This window comes from Zingiber officinale, chromosome 5A, assembly GCF_018446385.1.
Source record: "Zingiber officinale cultivar Zhangliang chromosome 5A, Zo_v1.1, whole genome shotgun sequence".
NCBI lineage: Eukaryota > Viridiplantae > Streptophyta > Magnoliopsida > Zingiberales > Zingiberaceae > Zingiber > Zingiber officinale.
In genome coordinates this window covers 92,571,622-92,590,361 of record NC_055994.1, presented here as the reverse complement: position 1 = coordinate 92,590,361, position 18,740 = coordinate 92,571,622, and the positions used below count along the sequence as shown (strand labels likewise).

Genomic DNA, 18,740 nt, shown 5'->3' with positions numbered 1-18,740 from the left:
TTGTGTCGATTCCTTTTATAGTTATAGTTAACTTGGTGATTATTTTGTTGATTAAGGTGTTTAGATTTTGAATTTAATTTAGGTTTGTATTTTGGATTTTGGTTTGGTTTATTCGAGTTTATATAATGTATTTTTTCTTTAGGTATATAATATTGATTAAGTCCTATTTGCGTGGTTAATCACACTTTCGGAACCCAAGCTAAATTGGTTGATTTGTGTTGGGTTATTAATGATTTGAAGGTTTTATTTGAATTCGACTTATATCCTAGTCCGGTTTTATTATAGCATGCCTTTTGATTATTTAGGATTAAGTCTAGATTTTTTGATCTTGTTGTGAATTTTTCTAACATCTCCTTTAAATTGTTTATTTCATTTTTTAATGATAAATTCTCCTCCTAAGTGTTAGATCTTGAGTTGGATTCGAATTTTTTATTTGTTCCTTGAGGTCTTGATTTTCCTCAAGAAGTGATTTGTTTTCATTTTCTATTTTAATTAATTTACTATTTAAACAGGAAATAATTCTAAAAATTTTTTTGTTTAAATTAAAATATACCTCATTCGGGCCTTCGGAAACGAGTACGGACTCGTGGCTTGTTTCGGGTTCAGACCCGTCTTCATCTTCCGACTCGTCTTCTGTTTCAGCTTCGCGGGCCATCAGTGCGAGGTGGCTCTGATGTTTCTGCTCTTCTTCCTCTGATTCGTCCTAGGAGTCGTCCCACGTTGCTTTGAGGGCCTTCTTTTTGGTTGGCTTCGGTTTATCGAACTTCAGTTTTGGGCATTCGTTCTTGTAATGTCCCTTTTTGTTGCAGCCGAAGCAAGTCACGTTCTTTTGATCTGAGGGAGAACTGATCTTCTGAAGGTCCTTTGTGCTGAAGCTCCTTTTTCTCCTGGTGAACATTTTTCTTACCAGGTTCACCAGGTGTTCTTCATCTTCGGAGTCTTGGTCGAGATCTTCTTCATACTCAGGCTTGCTCTTCTTTTCTTTGGAGGAACCTGCAAATAAAGCTATACCTTTTTCGGCTCCAGCATTAGTTTGTTCATGTAATTCTAATTCACAGAAAAACTCATCTAATTTTAATTTAGAAAGATTTTTAGAAATTTTGTAGGCATCTACGATTGATGCCCACAAACTATTACGTGGAAACGCATTTAATGCATACCTTATTAAGTCTCTATTTTCCATCTGGTGGCCTATCGCATGAAGCCCGTTAAGGATGTCCTTGATTCTTGCGTGGAGCTGATTCGCCGTTTCACCTTCCTGCATTTTTATATTAAAAATTTTATTTAAAAGAAGGTCTCGTTTTGTTACCTTGGCATCGCTCGTTCCCTCGTGCGGTTCGATCAATTTGTCCCATAGCTCTTTAGCGTTTTTGTGTGGACCGACTCTGTTCAGTTCTTCTCTTGTCAATCCGCACTGTAGAGTGTTGATCGCTTTATTTTCTGTTGATGCCTTTTTCTTCAAGTCTGCTGTCCAGTCTTCAGGATCCAGTAGATTCCCGGAGTTGTCCACTGGAATTTTGTAGGGTCTCGTAATGCTCATCCACTGGTCGAAGTCTGTTTTGAGGTAAACCTCCATCCGCTTTTTCCAGTACGGAAAATCATCCCCGTTGAAGAGTGGAGGTCGTACTGTGCTGAATCCTTCTGTCTGAGACATTTTAGTCCTGCGCACAGACGAAAGAGAAGAAACAAAAAATCCCAAGACTTGGTCTTGGATTAGTAGTGCGGGAAGAGAGAAAAAATAGTAGTAAAAATCTAGATTCGTGTTGCACCAATTTAGATTAATAAAAAAATATTAAAGTAATGATACACCAGTTTTAGAATTAAGCATCGAACTGAAAACAAAAACAGGAAAAAAATTTCACCCCCAGTCTGATTGGTGGTTGCACTAAATCAGAGCGATACCTGCTCTGATACCACTTGTAGGACCGTGATTGTTCGATAGAGGGGGGGTGAATATCGATTCGAAAAGTCGAGTAAAACTACGCAGCAGAAAAGTAAATGAACACAGTTGTTTTTACTTCATTCGGAGCCTGTGATGACTCCTACTCGAAGGCCCGTGGTCCTTGACCACTTTCGTTGGGCAATCACTAGCAATTCGAATATAATTACAAAATGAATACAGGAAATGCTAGTGAAACAAAGTAATATCGACAAAGAAATTAACTAAAAACCGAAGGAGCACTTTGTCGGAGCTTTGTTGGCATCGCAGGAACGTAGAGCAGCAGGACCAGCAGTAGAAGAGTTCTCAGATTGATTGTTAAAGAAGCTCCATCCCTGGGGCTTCTTTTATATGCTGCTCCGGGCGCCTGGATCCCTTCCGGGCACCCTGGTGCGACGTGACAGGTCTAATCAGCGAACTCCACATGGCGACGACTCGGCCTGGATAAAATTCACCTCCGGGCGCCCGGATCCCTTCCGGGCGCCTGGACCTCCGGGCGCCCGGATCCCTTCCGGGCGCCTGGACCTCCGGGCGCCCGGATCCCTTCCAGGCGCCCGGACCTCTTGTTTCCAGAAACTTCCTTTCCTGCAAAACAGAGTTAGTCCGAGGCACATATGTATTCTGCAACACAGATTGTTAGCACAATTTATGAAATAGAATTAACAGTAAAAATATGACTTAGATTCCGTCTTTCCGAGACCGGAATCTAGTCACGATCTCGACTTAGATATCCGAAATGGATCTAAGCCGGATCGACGCCTAATGTTCCCTTCCTGGGAACGCGTCCTCGCAGTCACTCCCCTCCAGTGACTTACCTCACTTACCTGCCAAACGTCCGGTCAGTCCGTCGACCCGTCTGGACTTCTCGCCAGCTATCTAGTCAGCCCGTCGACCTAGCTGGACTTCTCGCCAAGCGTCTGGTCAGCCCGTCGACCCGCTTGGACTTCTCGCCAGCTATCCGGTCAGCCCGTCGACCTAGCTAGACTTCGTGCCAGACATCCGGTCAGCCCGTCGACCTGTCTGGACTTCTCCTGCACACTCGATCAGAGTGTTAGACAACAATAAACTAACTTAACCTGATTTGTCATTCATCAAAACCTGGGTTAAATCGTTAGTGCTAACCGCACCAACACTAACTTGTAAGCTTTTAGCTTGTATTTTGTTCCCTTTCCCTTTCTTCTTGTAGTGTGAACTTGTAGGGCTTCTCCGCCTTTGGTAGTTACCATAAAGGAGTGTTTTATTAGTGGAGGGTGCGTGAGTGTGTGGATCCTTGGATTAGTCACCTCTTGTGAGGTGGATACCAAGTAAATCCTTTTGTTAGCGTTATATGTTTTGTTTATTGTATTTCCGCTGCATATCTTTGAAGAAACAAGCAATGTCAAGCACGAGGATCACGCCGAGCTATTCACCCCCCCTCTAGCTACATAATCGGTCCCCAACATTTTTCACTTTTTCAAAAAGTGAGAGTACACAGCAGATAAAAAGCCAAAGAGAAAGAAGCTAGAAAGAAAAAGACAAGTACACACTAACACAAGTAATTTTTTACTTGGTTCAGAGCCTTCGAAGACTCCTACTATAAGGTCCGCATTCGGTGAGTGCTTTCGTTGGATAAATCACTAATAGTTTAAATAATATAGTAATGAAGTACAAGTGAACTAAAAAGGTTACCGACAACAAAGAAAGTAAGGAGAACTTAATCGTTAGTTGTCAAAGGAACGTTATAGCATTGTAGGAGCTTTTTCGGAGCAGTGCGCAGGAATGAAAGTCGTAGTACTTGATGTCTTCAAGTTGCTGGTTGAAGCCTCCTTTTATAACCCCGTCCGGGTGCCTGGATCCCCTCCCGGGTTAATGGACTATGCTGATGTAGTGAGCTCTTGTCAAAATTTCATCCTCGAAATTTATCCACCTTCGGGCACTCGGATCCCCTCCGAGCGTCTGGACCGTTAATGTGGGCTTGGTCAGTTGACACACTCTAACTCAACTTTTGGAAGAGTTTTGCTGGTTTGGTGCTTGGACTAGCTTTAGGTGCCTGGACCACTCAGGTGCCTGGCCAGGCACCCGCTAGGCGAAGCTGGTCCGGGCGCTTGGAGCAACTACGGGCGCCCATAGTCTGAGCAACCGGATCCCTTCTGGGCACTCGAACAACTTTCTTTCAGCATTCTTTTTTTCTGCAAAAAAGAGTTAGTCCAAATAATCAAAATATATTTATGTTGTAAAACAAAGTTAGCACAATACAATAAGATAGTAGCAGTAATTAGATCCCGTCTCTCCGAGACTAGGATCTAGTCAAGGTCTTATTTTAGGTAAATGAACTTAAGTTGGACTAATGCCTACTTGTTTCTTCAACCGGGAATGCATCCTCACTGGATCTCTCCTTCAGTTGCTCACCTTTTACTTACCAACTATAGTCACTTGACTTGCCTTTAACCCACCAGGTCTTTTTGCCAATTGTCAAGTCCACAGACCCAATTGGACTTTGGCCGTTTGTCAGGTCTCATGGACCCAACCGGACTTTTCATCAAATATCGGGTCACTCCGTATCCTATCTAGATTTCACACCAGCTATTGGGTCCTACGGACCTAGTTAGATTTCAGCCTGATGTCAGGTCCTCCATACCCATCAAATCCTGCACACTTGGTAAAACAATTAAACTAAAAATACTCTAACTTTAATTCACTTGTCATTCATCAAAAGATTATTAGTGCAACTTGTACCAACAGTTGTAACCTCTCATCCATTATTTTAAACATACTCAACAAACCATCTTTAACAACCTTGTAAGTGTCTTCCCTCTCTGTTGCCTTGTTAACTAATTGAACATATAATCCACTCAATTCTTTATATCGCATACTGTTACAAGATTTTGGATCCAAACTACCTTTGTTTACAATTGAATCAATAACTCTAAAGTATCCACCTTTAGCTTTTCATGTCCACCTTTTCAATATATTCACTTGAGATCTTCATGATATTTTTCATCATAAATATTTTCAAAATATGAGAATACAAAATCCTAATAAAATCATATTTTCTACAGCTACACTCAATTTTTTGACCCAATAAATCAAGTGTAACTATATGATAGTAACTCTTTTTGTGAGACGAAACAGACGTCTCAATCAATCATTGTCTTCAAGTGCATACTGGGTCAACATCATGTTCCAAGCTAAAATAAAATCTTCCTCTTCATCAAAATCATATATAAATTAGGCAAAATCTTTAGCAAACTCTTTGAACTAAAAAAAACTCCACTCAAATGCATTGTGACATTTTAATAAATGTGTCAAATACATAAATGATGATGTGTTTTAGGTCATCTGGAAGCTAAAGCTTTTGTCATTACTGCATCTTGATCTGTAAGAATAATTGTTGGCTTTTTCTCACACATAACTTTGGTAAATGTATCAAACAACCACTCAAACGTTAAAAATGTTTCATCATATAATAGAGTTGCACCAACAATTATGGATTTCTTATGATGATTTGCACCTACAAATAACACAATTGGACGACCTTCATTGTTCTTCCTATAGGTTGTGTCAAAGCAAACAACATCTCTAAAATTACTATAATTAGCTCTCATCTTAGCATCACACCAAAAAATATTAGTTATTAAATCATCTTCATCAACTTGAATAACATAAAAAAATTAGGATTATCAAACTGCATTTTCTGTAAATATTCTAATACACCTCCTGTATCACCAACTCTCATATATCTTGTTCTTTTGGATCACAAGTAGTTTTTGTCATTTTCAGGAATAAAACCTAAATTCTTCCTCCCACCTATTTGTCTCACTATAAGATCATGAGATGCTTTTGGAAGGATTCCCACATCACTTGCTATCTCAATCTATATCGCTATAGAAGAAGATATATTCCTATGATATCTATAGAGGTGAGTTTTGTCTGGACTTGAAAGATAATGATTATGCTCTTTAACAAATTGCTTTACATTAAAGTTGCCATTTTTTTCTGACAACTAACATTCATTTTAATCTCACAACCAAACATTGTTTCAGGACGACTTGATTTCACATAAACATCTCGTTTGTCTTTTCCCCTTTTACCTTGCACACTGCAATAAAAAATCCTGCTAACTAATTTACCCGATTTATCATTATGACTTCTACTCCTTATACCAAATCTAACTTGTTTAGCATATTTCAAATAAAATCCATAGGCATCCTCTTCTATCTCAAATTCCATGCCTATTTTTGATATAATTTTTCCATGATAGATGGGTTAAAACTCATCAATAACATGATAGAGTTCACACCCTCATCAATAATATCAAACTCATCCGTTCTACAATCTTCATTTGCATCAAAATTCAATCTATGATAACTCGTACATTCAACTATCGAAAATTCCATGATAATTACCTTGATCTGAAAAAAAATAATCAAGAAATGCAAATTTCGAAAATTATGGAATGAGCTAGGTATTGATGTTATATTTTTTTTTAAAAAAATAACAAAACTAAAAAATAACAAAACTATTACATCTTACATATATAATGCAATTATGACAATTATCACAGATTTTCAATATAGTTAGAAAAGAAGATATTTTTGTCTAATATGTTGAGAAATAGTAAGAAAACCTAAGTTATTAATAAATTAGAGAAAATCGAAAGAATATGACAATTTGGTTTTGCTCTATGCAAATAAGACTAAGGAAAAAAGTTTTAAGTGCCAATGGCTAAATGACTAATTATTGAAGATAGAACTGAAGTTTCAAATTATTAGAATTGCTACAAAAACAAGTTAAAAACTATGCATGATCTGACATTGTAGAACTTACGTAGTAGTAGTGTAATCAAGAATAACAAAGTTCTAGCACAGACATAGAGAGCAACAATGATATCAATGAATATAGATGAAGGAAACTGGATGCCGCTGCTAGTCAAGGACATTACTAGCCAGGCGGCCACGACTGGCCAAGGACACGACTAGCCGGTCGAGCTTAGAGAAGGGGAGAGAGGGGGAGGAAGAAAGGTACCGAGCTGGAGCTATTGTCGTCGACTTCGGGAGGAGACAGAGCAGTTGTCAATCGTCAACGGAGGGAGGGGATGGAGTTTTCTTGTTGTTGGCTACTGTCAACTTTGTGACGGAACGAAGCTAGTGCTACCGTCGACCATCGATGGAGGGAGTCCAATGGTCCATTTCGAAAAGATTTTAGGGTACAAAAAATCCTTTGACGAACTGTGAATTTTACGAGAGATCTGCACGTGTTTTGCATGTGCATTACTATTCATATCTTTATTGTTTTCTGAGTGAGACACAGGGACAGACGTAGTTCGAGACAGAAGATCCGAACATAAATTTAACATTTATAAATACTTAAAGTACTTCCACCCAACTTGAATATAAGTACTTCCACCCAACTTGAATATAAAAAATGATTACTAAAAGCTATACCAAATACTCCCTTAGTATTTTCTTGAAAGCTTAGCAAGAATTTGATTGTCAAAAGGAGTGGGTTATTTCTCCTATTTTTTCCAATTATGATTAAAAAAAAAAGAAAAAAAAAGAATACTTTTAAATCTGTGAACATGTTGAATGAGAGTCGCTGCAAAAGACGCAAATAAATATCTCCTTCTGGAATTTATTTTGAATAAAAAATTCATGACCAGGACAGACTTCACTTGTTTTTAACCTACCATCTTTTGTTCAAGTATTGAAATTGAATATAAAGTTATCGCTAACACAATAGCAAAAATTATTTGGCTATAATTTTTTCTTTTAGAATTATACTTTTTCTCAACTGCTACGTCTAAAATATAGTGTGATAATATTAGAGCAACTTATATTACGGTAAATCCTATTTTTCATGCTCGTACCAAACATGTAGAGATTGATTTTCATTTTGTTCGCGAGCGTTTGATGACAGCAAGCAAAATATAACGTGTGGTGATTTTCATATACCAAATAAAATAAGTAAATTTTTTTTCCCACTCCCTCTGATAGCACACCCCCTTTCTCTCCCTGTTAAATGACCTTTTTACTCCTCTGTTTAAAATAACAAGTTATTTTATTTTTTTCAATTTTATTTACTTTCCTAGTTTTATTTTTTTTTTCAATTTTATTTACTTTCGTAGTTTTATTTTTTAAAATAAATTTTATTTATTATATTTTCACCAATTTTTTTTATTTTTTATCCATATTTTATTTTTAAATTTTTTATAAATAATAACCCCTAAAATCTACTATTAAAAAAAACAAATATTATAAGATATCGAATCTTCTATCCTAATATCACCTATCCCCGTGTCCCAATCATTGCCCCAGCCCATCGTCGGTGGCACCACCGGCAGCCTCCGACCGTCGCCCCGATTAAAACTGGAGGAAGGTGAATGCAGTCACCATCGACGCGATCAACCCCGAAATTCGGCCGGATTTGAGTAAACTTTCCTTCGTCGACGATCTGAGTCCCTGCTTAAATTCGATCGAATTTCGACGTCGATCGCCCTGATATCGACCCTGAGTTCACCTTCCGTTAGGGTATAATTATGGTCGGGATGACGACCAGAGGCCGTCGGTAGTGGGCTCGAGGCGACAAGTGGGATAGGAAGACAGAGAAAATTGAGGACAAAAGATCTAATCTCATATTACAAATATAAAAAAAGTATGACATTTTTGTCGAGAAAATACTTAAAAAAATAAAAAAATGATATAAAAGTAAATAATATGGTGAGATAGGAAGGGAATGTGTGCGAAAATCTACTTAAAAAATAAATAAAAGATTATAAATATATAATAAATTTTTTTAAAATGAATTAAAATTATAAAAAAACTAATTAAAAAACAAAAATCAATAAAATAAAACAAAATAAAATAAAACGTGCCACTGCCTCTCAATATATATTAATTATATATATATATATATAATTTTTATTTTGATCCATATTTTTATACTATTTAAATTTTTACAAATAAAAACTTTTAAAATCTAAGATAAAAAATAAACAAAGATTAAAATATATAATAAAAATTATTCAAAAAATAAAACTGATAAAAAAAGAAAATTAGTTAAAAAAACAAAACTTAAAAAAATTAAAACAAAAAAAAACGTAAATAAAAAAACGTGAATGAGGAATAAGGAAAAAGGTAGAAGGATAAATGTCATTATATTTTATAGTGGGCCCGGGGAGGAGAGGGTGTCAGCAGAGTGGGAAAAACATCTCTCATATATATATAATTTTTATTTTGACCCATATTTTTATACTATTTAAATTTTTACAAATAAAATTTTTTAAAATTTAAGATAAAAAAATAAACAAAGATTAAAATATATAATAAAAATTATTCAAAAAATAAAACTGATAAAAAAGAAAATTAGTTACAAAAACAAAACTTAAAAAAATTAAAACAAACAAAAAAACGTGAATAAAAAAAATAAGGAAAAGGGTAGAAAAGTAAATATCATTATATTTTATAGTTGGCCCGGAAAGGGAGAGGGTGTCAGCACGGATGGGAAAAGCAGCTCTCTTTATTTGGCTGGCTTTGCATGATATCTATTTTTAAACATTATTTGCCTGATAAAGATAAATAAATATTAAAATCTTGCTCGCTACAAATTAATGTGCATCGTCTGCGTGTTCTCTGCATCTCTCCGTTCGCAATCTCTCCACGTATCTCCCTCTCTCTCTCTCCCTCTCTAAGCCTCTTCCTCAAATCGGTCGGAAGCGAGAAGATGCTGTCGGCGATCACGGCCCTGGGCCTCTTCTACCCTCCGCCGCCTTCGATCTTCCTCACGGCGATGTCCGCTATAACCTGCACCTCCCTCGCCTTCATCGGCGTCTCCGAGGTGCGGGGCAAACACCTTAGCTACTCCAAGTTCTGGAACGCCAACAAACCCGGAGGCGGCGGCGCCGATCCGGTCCGCATCTCCAGCCGCGCCGGGATGCTCTTCTTCTACACTCCCGCGCTGCTCGCCTCCGCCGCCGCCTTCGCCGTCCCCAGCCTCATGGCCGACGAGAGGGGCCTCTTGGTCGCGCTCGCCCTCCTGCTTCATTTCCTCAAGAGGGATTTCGAGGTAAGAATCAGATTTGGGAATTCGCATAGAAGCGCTAGCTGTCTTTCCAGTTTCCACTCTGTTCTTTTGTTTTTGTTTTCCCCATCTGTCATGATAAAAATAAAATAACTTTTTTTATTTAAATTATTATTCTTATAATTCCTTGAGCCAGTCGGTCTAGCTAGTCGGGTTAGAAGACTATTTGTTTGAGTCGATTTGGTCGAATCGACAGGTACTATTCGTTCACCAATTCAGCGGGGCCATCGTGCTGGACTCGGCCATTTCGATATCCTTCAGCTATTTCATCAACACCGTTTGCATCCTGTACGCTCAGTATCTGGCCGTGGGCGCGCCCGAACCAGCAGTGAACCTCAAGTACCCTGGCGCGGTCGTGTTCGCTGTCGGAATGCTCGGCAACTTGTACCATCACATCCTCCTTTCGAAGCTGAGAAAGAAGGGAGACAAAGGCTACAAGATCCCTGAGGGTGGGCTGTTTGGCTTGGTCATCTGCCCGCACTATCTCTTTGAAATAATCATTTGGGTTGGGGTTGCACTCATGGCGCAGACTCTGAATGCCGCCTCCTTCATGCTTGGTTCGGCGTTCTACTTGATGGGCAGGAGTTGGGCAACGAAGAGATGGTATGTCTCCAAGTTTGAGAGCTTTCCTAAAGGAATCAAGGCACTGCTGCCTTACATTTACTGATTGATCGGAAATTACATTGACGAGCTTGTTTCGATGTTCTAAACTTTTAAATAATATTTATTTTTGACAATTTATTTATATATGTATGCAAAATTTGATTTGATGGTTGGGATAAAGATAAATGATAAATGATAAATGATATAACTAAAGAGGTGTGCTAGCAACAACGGTTGCTTGGTTGTTGATTGGGAGAGCATTCTTTACTTTGAGGAAAAGTTTTCTTTCAACTCTGTGCACACTATAATGAGCAATCAGGATATCAGTGTCCAAAAATTAGGGAGGGGTACTGGGCGAAGGTTCTTCGACATTTAAGTTAGTATAAATTCTGAACGGACAAATGAAAAATAGTAGAGAACATGCGCGTGAGAGTAAGCCTCAAATATTAAAAAATTGTACATTGTCAACGGAGAGGATCCCTTTATATACCATTTTTCATAACTTCCATAATCATGAAGTGACGAAAAATGTCAAAAGTTGTCAGGTAATAGAAAGTGTACAACTTGTGCAATAATTATCCGAAGAATCTTCCATTACCCACATGTGTATCTCCTTTGTCGTTTATAACTTATGTCATTGATGAGGCAGTTAAAGGAATATACTGTCATAAGTGTTGGGGTTGCAAGGTTACAAACATAGTCCCACATTGAAAACACATGGGAAAGATCATGGGTTTATAAGAGAAAGATATCTCCATTTGATCAGACCTTTTGGGGAGAGCCCAAGACCAAAATCATAAGGGCTCAGTCCCAAAGTGGACAATATCATGTAATTGTGGAGATATCTAAATTATTTTCGATCCAACAATTGGTATCAGAGCCAAAAGGTTTAATCGCCGACTATGCACAAGAGTTGATTGAGCCATGTGGGTACAATATTGACCTCAAACAAAGAAAGTGGGAGTTCCTATGTTCGGATCAAGGTGGACCGAGGGGCAGGAAGACTTGGTGGGTCGAGGATCGGACATGGGAAGCAACACATGGGAAAGATCATGAGTTTATAATAGAAAGATATCTTCATTTGGATGAGGCCTTTTGGGGAGAGCCCAAGAGTAAAACCATGAGGGCTTAGGCCCAAAGTGGACAATATCATGCAATTGTGGAGATATCTAAATTCTTTTCGATCCAACAATAAGCGGTCGACTGATGAGAAACATGATAAGGTTGGCCCTTTTTATGCTAGGCCACCCCCAATGTGATTTCTTCTCTACAAGATGGTTAGTGCACAGCGAAATATACTAAACAAAGCAATGAAACACAAACATGAATATAAACGCTAACACACTCGATGTAACATGGTTTGGATATTGCTTGCTCCTATTCCACGGCGTGTCCTTGAGGTGGACGATCCCTTGATCCTTCAGTGGATCAGTCCTCGGCAATCTCCGGCTAGAGCTTCTCCTTCTCGGTGGAGCAAACCTCTCACAAAGTTCTCTTCCTCTTTACAAGATGAAACTTAGGGTTGGAGAGGAAGAGAGTAGACTTGGAAGCTTTGGGCAAGACTAAGAAGGTTTACAATTAGCACCAGTAACCTACTTCAAGCCCTCAAAGCATCCCTTAAATAAGAGGAGAGAGTTGATCAACAATCAACTCAAACTCCGACACCGGTCGACTGGTCCAAGCACCAGTCGACTGGTGTGCCGTTGGAGACAGCCAACGGCTCTCTGCAGAAAGCTAAATTCTGCCAACGGCTATGTACCAGTCGACTGGTCCCAGTACATTCTCACACACTCATCCTTTCCGGAGTCGCCTTTGAAGTCCTCTTCCTCGGCCTTCGTCCCTCAAATGCACCCGAGCCCCTGGCTCCTCTCCGTGCCATCCTTCACGTTGCCTTGAAGTCCACTTCCCTCGGCTCCACTCCATTGCTCCTCGTTTTGCGGTCCCTCGGATGTCTTCCACACCACCCTTCACCGACTCAACGATCCGAGCCCTTGGATGAGCTTCCCACACTTGGCCGCACCAAGTTCCACATGTATTTCTCCAAGTCCTACAAGACTCAAACACATATCAAATACATATGAAAGTCTAACTTAAACTCTTTGACACACACATCAAAACCTAGGTCGATTGCACCAACAATCTTCCCCTTTTTGATGTGTGGCAATATGTTTAAGTTAAGCATAAATAACAACTTTGAAAATTTGAAGCAATATGTAAACATGAAGCATAAAACCCAAGCTCCCCCTTAACACATGCTCTCAACCTTAATTTTCAAAGATTTGCACACAAGTAAACTAAGTAGGTTACTAACTTAACTTTCCCTTTTTCTCCCCCTTTGACACCATCAAAAATATTGTACCAGACACGTACACATACTATGATATCAATTCCAACAAATTTTGGACCAAAAACTTGATTTCAGAAACCCTCAGAGTGCTGAAAGGCTGGTACCAGTCGACTGGTACCTGTCACAGTTGACTGGTACATGTTGAACCCAAATTTCAACCTTCTGATGCCAACTTCAGAAATGCATAAAAAATTCTAGAAAATTCGAAAAATCATGAAATTTTGATAGCATATTTCTTAACACGTTCTTTAACAAGGAAAAATATATTTTCATGAAAAGTCAAAGTATTTTTGAAATGTTGACCAAATTTCAAAATCATGCAAGTTTGTATCAAGTTAAAACACAGTTTGCAATCATATGTTTTAATATAGCTATACCATAGTAAATAAAACATAGAATTATTTTCAAAAACATTTGAAATGTCCAACTATGATCTATGGGCAAGATATCCATTAATTAAACATTTACTTTCCCCATAATTGGTATATGATCACTAAAAATTTGATACACCACATAACTCATCAAAATGTCATAAGTATATGTGAATTATTTGTATCATCCTAATATCTCACATTTATGGTTAGAAAAGAAGACAAGTCATTGTGAGATAAAGGTAACATCTACTTAGCCCGCTTGATCATAAATCTCTAGCAATGCTAAGTGCTCCCCCTTAAGGTCTCAAGTCAACCATATAGGAAAAATTGGAATTATGACTTCCATAGTTGACTTGACCTAAAATCCTCTAACCTTTGAGGATTGATTTTGGCACCCAATAGAAATTCTTTCTAATTGGGTTAACCAAATATTCCTTGGGGATTCATTTTCTATCTATGGTCTTTGTTTTTGATTGCCCCCTAGCAAGTAAATAATGATAGGTCTTTTCATTATTTGGTTCATTGTATCCTATCCCATTTTTCTTAAAACTTGCCCTTTGGCTCCCAATGATCATGTTTAGGGTTTTAGAGCCAATTTCAAATTTCCTAAGGATATTGGTAAGGTATTCTACCTTTTCCCTTAATTTCCTATTTTCTTCTTCTAAACATGAATCATTTGAAGAATTAGAAGAAGCATGCATATTGTTGTCCTTAGAGCACATGAATTCTAATTTTTCTTCAAGCATGCTAATATCATGTTTCAAAGACTTGTTTTTCCTTTTTGCCTTGAATAAGTCATCATTTGTGCTTGAAATAATTTTAATTAAAATATGAGGAGGAAGATTATGTACCTCACTTACCGAGAAGTCCAAATCCAAAGTTTGACCTCCCCCTTCACTTGAGCTCCCTTCTTCGTCTTCACTTGAGCTCATTCCTTCTTCTTGTTCGGATGAGGTGGAAACTACATCATCAATTCCCATTAGAGCAAAATTGACTACATGATGCTCTTCTTCCTCCGATAATGATGATGGATCATCCCTTGTTGCTTTTAGGTTGTGAGCCTTCTTTCCCTTTTCTTTTGTCTTTTTCTTCTCCTCCTTCTTCTTTCCTTCTTTTTTTTTTCAAGAGAGGGCAATCATCCCTCATGTGTCCTTTGCCTTGGCAATTATAACAAATGACTCTTCTTGTCCTACTCTTGCTTCTTGAACTCCTTCTAGCATGAGACTTGTTAGTAGAAAAGGTTTTAAATACTTTTCTCATCTTCCTTACCATATATGCCTCTTGATCGCTATCTATTGAGGCGCTTGAATCCTCGGAGTCGGAGGATGATGGGGATGAAATTTTCTTCTTCTTCTTTTCTACAACAAGAGCTATTCCCTTCTCTTTGGAAGGCTCATTAGCTTGTTCATGAAGTTCAAATTCGGAAAATAATTCATCAAGCTTAATCAAGGAAAGATCCCTAGATACCTTATATGCATCAACCATCGATGCCCATAAGGTGGTTCTAGGAAAAGATTGGAGCACATACCTTACTAGGTCTCGATTGTCAATCTTCTCACCTATTACATGAAGTTCATTTACTATCTTCTTGAATCTACCGTGCATTTGACTCACGGTCTCATTGGTCTTCATGGCAAAGGTTTGAAGTTGCCCTAACAAAAGATCTCTCTTGGCCCTCCTAGATTCACTTGATCCCTCATTTAATTCAATGAGTTTTTCCCAAAGCTCTTTAGCGGAGTTGAATGGTCTTACTTTTCTTAATTGCTCCTTGGAGAGTCCACATTGTAGAGTTGTTGTGGCTTTTGCATTTGCTTGAGCCTTCCTTGCTATCTCTTTTGTCCAATCCTTGGTTGGAAGAGGTACTCCCGACCCATCTTTTGGTTTCTCAAATCCATCTACAACACTAAACCAATTTTCAATATCATTCATTAAGTAATATTCCATTCTACCTTTCCAATATGCGAAGTCGTTGCCGTCAAAGAAAGGTGGTCGAGCGGTGCTATATCCCTCTTGAAGCATCATCTTGATGCTTCGGTCGATGGTTAGTTCTTCCGATGCTAACCTGACTTTGATACCAATTGTAGGAGGATCGGTGGCCGGCTTGAAGGGGGGTTGGATAGCTAAGCCACCCCCAATGTGATTTCTTCTCTACAAGATGGTTAGTACACAGCGAAATATACTAAACAAAGCAATGAAACACAAACACGAATACAAACGCTAACACGCTCGATGTAACGTGGTTCAGAGATTGCTTGCTCCTACTCCACGGCGTGTCCTTGAGGTGGACGATCCCTTGATCCTTCAGTGGATCAGTCCCTAGCAATCTTCGGCTAGAGCTTCTCCTTCTCGGTGGAGCAAACCTCTCACAAAGTTCTCTTCCTCTTTACAAGATGAAACTTAGGGTTGGAGAGAAAGAGAGTAGACTTGGAAGCTTTGGGCAAGACTAAGAAGGTTTACAATTAGCACCAGTAACCTACTTCAAGCCCTCAAAGCATCCCTTAAATAAGAGGAGAGAGTTGATCAACAATCAACTCAAACCCCGACACCAGCCGACTGGTCCAAGCACCAGTCGACTGGTGTGTCGTTGGAGACAGCCAACGGTTCTCTGCAGAAAGTCAAATTCTACCAACGGCTATGTACCAGTCGACTGGTCCCCGTAGCCAACAAGCACAGAATGCTTCTGTGCATTCTGTGAAGCTGGATCAGTCGACTAGTCCCATGACCAGTCAACTGGTCCCAGTACATTCTCACACACTCATCCTTTCCGGAGTCACCTTTGAAGTCCTCTTCCTCGGCCTTCGTGCCTCAGATGCACCCGAGTCCGCGGCTCCTCTCCATGCCATCCTTCACGTTGCCTTGAAGTCCACTTCCCTCGGCTCCACTCCATTGCTCCTCGTCCTGCGGTCCCTCAGATGTCTTCCACACCACCCTTCACCGACTCAACGATCCGAGCCCTTAGATAAGCTTCCCACACTTGGCCGCACCAAGTTCCACATGTATTTCTCCAAGTCCTGCAAGACTCAAATACATATCAAATACATATGAAAGCCTAACTTAAACTCTTTGACACACACATCAAAAGCTAGGTCGATTACACCAACAAATACTTCATATTTTCAAAAATTGACACAAACTTGAAAGCTCTTGAAAACTTCAATGTTTTCTTCTAATTTGTGTCTAACTTTTTAATTGTGATTACTCTCAAAAGATAGCTTTCATCAAGGTTTTCCAAAGTATATTCAAAATACTTTTCAAAACTAATTTTCAGCCATGTTCTTTGGGCTCAATGCACATGATTTGTACATTAACTTTTCCAATGATTGGAAGAACACATAACTATGTGTTTTGATGAAATCAAAATTCAAGGAGATGCACTAAATCAATATCTTGAGTCTTGTTCATCATCCTAACATCTCACTTGTATCCAATATGCACTAAAACACATACAAGTTAACTAATAGTCTTTGTGAGATGTAGATTTTAGTTTTTTCCTAAACTAGGGATCATGCATATCTATTTAGACATTTTAAAGTATGATCATCCACCTAAGATGTCATTTATTGATAAAATCTTTTGTAACTTGCTGGTAAATATCATTGTCCTTAATTACAAAGAATTTTTAAAATAATGCATGATTTGTTATGGCATACATCAAGATAAGTAATTTTCAAAAGAAAATCTTCTATAGTTACATGATATATGTATGACATGACATGATATTTTTATATTTTTTTTAAAGAAAAATGAATGCAAAATGATATCATGGCATGTGATGAGCAATCAATCATAGTAATTTAGCAAAGAAAGATATACCTAGATTATCTATCTAAGTGTCCTGAAATAAATGTTGAACCTAAAATTGATCCTAGATTTGCCCATATCTTCCTAAGAAAATGTCAAAACCCAACTTGACGTTTGTTTTTCACTTTCCTAATTGTGCCAATTAAAATTAAGTTCAACTCCTCAAAGTTTGACACATTTTACTCTCCCAAAGAGTAACCATTTTATCCTTTACATTTTCAAATGTTAACAAAAATTTTAAAAATGCCTTTAAGTGTCAGCTTCACCAAGGTTGGGTTAACCACCCTACCCATTTAGAGTTGACACTCTCTAACTCCATTTAGGGTGTAGAGAATATGCTCATAGGAACCCAAAACATATTTATTCTCCTTAGATGTTCTAGGTATTCACTGGGGATGACTTCCCTAGATACCTTCTTAATGATCTTCCTAGGCTTCTTAGAGGCATTGGTCATCTCCTCTAGATCAACTCTAGGGATAACTTCCCTTGTGACTTTCTTGGTGACTTTGTTAGGCTTCTTAGAAGTCTTAGTCACATTGGTCTTTGCAAACATACTTGAGATAACTTCCCTTATATCTTTGACTTGACTCCTACACTTAAGATTAGTTCCATAACTATATGGAACCCTATGATATGAAGCTACATCCTTCTTAGCGTTAGGCTTGTATCTCAAACTTCTATGACCATCTAAAGGATTTTGTGCTCCTAAACCTAGGTTGTACTCTTTTTACCCCTTAAGGATATTTTCCATCCTTTTTAGGGGGTTTTCCATTTTATCAAGCTTTAATTAACCTCAAGACTTGATTTTCTTTCCATAAATCCATAGATTTTGATTTGTCATTAAATCCTTGATCATTCTATTTCTAGTCTTATATCTAAAATTCATATAATTTTTACCTAAATTGTTATTTACCTTCCTAACCTTAAGTGAGGTGGTTTTGGCATGAAGAGTTACATATTTTTCTTTAATCCTATCATGCATTCTATTTTCATGATAAATCGCATTGAAATTGTTGGGACCGTTGGGCTGGCTAGAAGGGGGGTTGAATAACCCTGCACAAAATAAAATAGAAAAATATCCTTTTCGGACTTAAATGAACACTTGCATAAATAAAATTAGAATAAATGAAAAATATAGACTCAAGGGATTTACTTGGTTACAACCGGGGGGGTTGTTAATCCAAGGAAATGAAGTGCACTAAATACTCCTTCAGGCAGAGAAGCCTCTTACAACAGTGAAATCACAAAAATGAAGAAGCTAAACAAAAATGGAAAGTGCACAAGTGTTGTAAATGAAATTGCTTGTTGATTGATTAGCTTCTGGACCAAGGCTGTATTTATAGCCTTGGCGGGAGTGCCTGGAAGGGTTCCAGACACCTGGAAGAGGATAAAACTTTATCCCTTTCGCAATGGATCGCGGTCAAACGTGATCTGGATAATATCGCATTTTGGGCGCCCGAACCCTTAAAGTCAACACTGTTGACTTTTTCAGTTCGGGCCCTCTGCTCTGGTGCTGCTCGTCTCGGTCCTGGTCTTCCACTCTGGCTCTGCTCGCTTGGGTGATTTTGGTCAACCGAAATAAGGCTCACCCGAACTCAATTTCAGCCTTCTCCTCGAGCAA

The 18,740-nt window shown here is 38.4% G+C and overlaps 1 protein-coding gene across 1 annotated transcript; it reads left to right on the top strand.

Annotated features, from left to right (window-relative positions):
• Nucleotides 1–9,525: 9,525 nt before the first annotated feature.
• On the top strand, nucleotides 9,526–10,731 carry LOC121983020 (3-oxo-5-alpha-steroid 4-dehydrogenase 1-like). The gene is made up of 2 exons (XM_042536007.1): nucleotides 9,526–9,979; nucleotides 10,191–10,731. Exons 1-2 carry the CDS (start codon nucleotides 9,638–9,640, stop codon nucleotides 10,659–10,661), a joined length of 813 nt encoding a protein of 270 aa, XP_042391941.1. The 5' UTR covers nucleotides 9,526–9,637; the 3' UTR covers nucleotides 10,662–10,731.
• The last annotated feature ends 8,009 nt before the right edge of the window (nucleotides 10,732–18,740 follow it).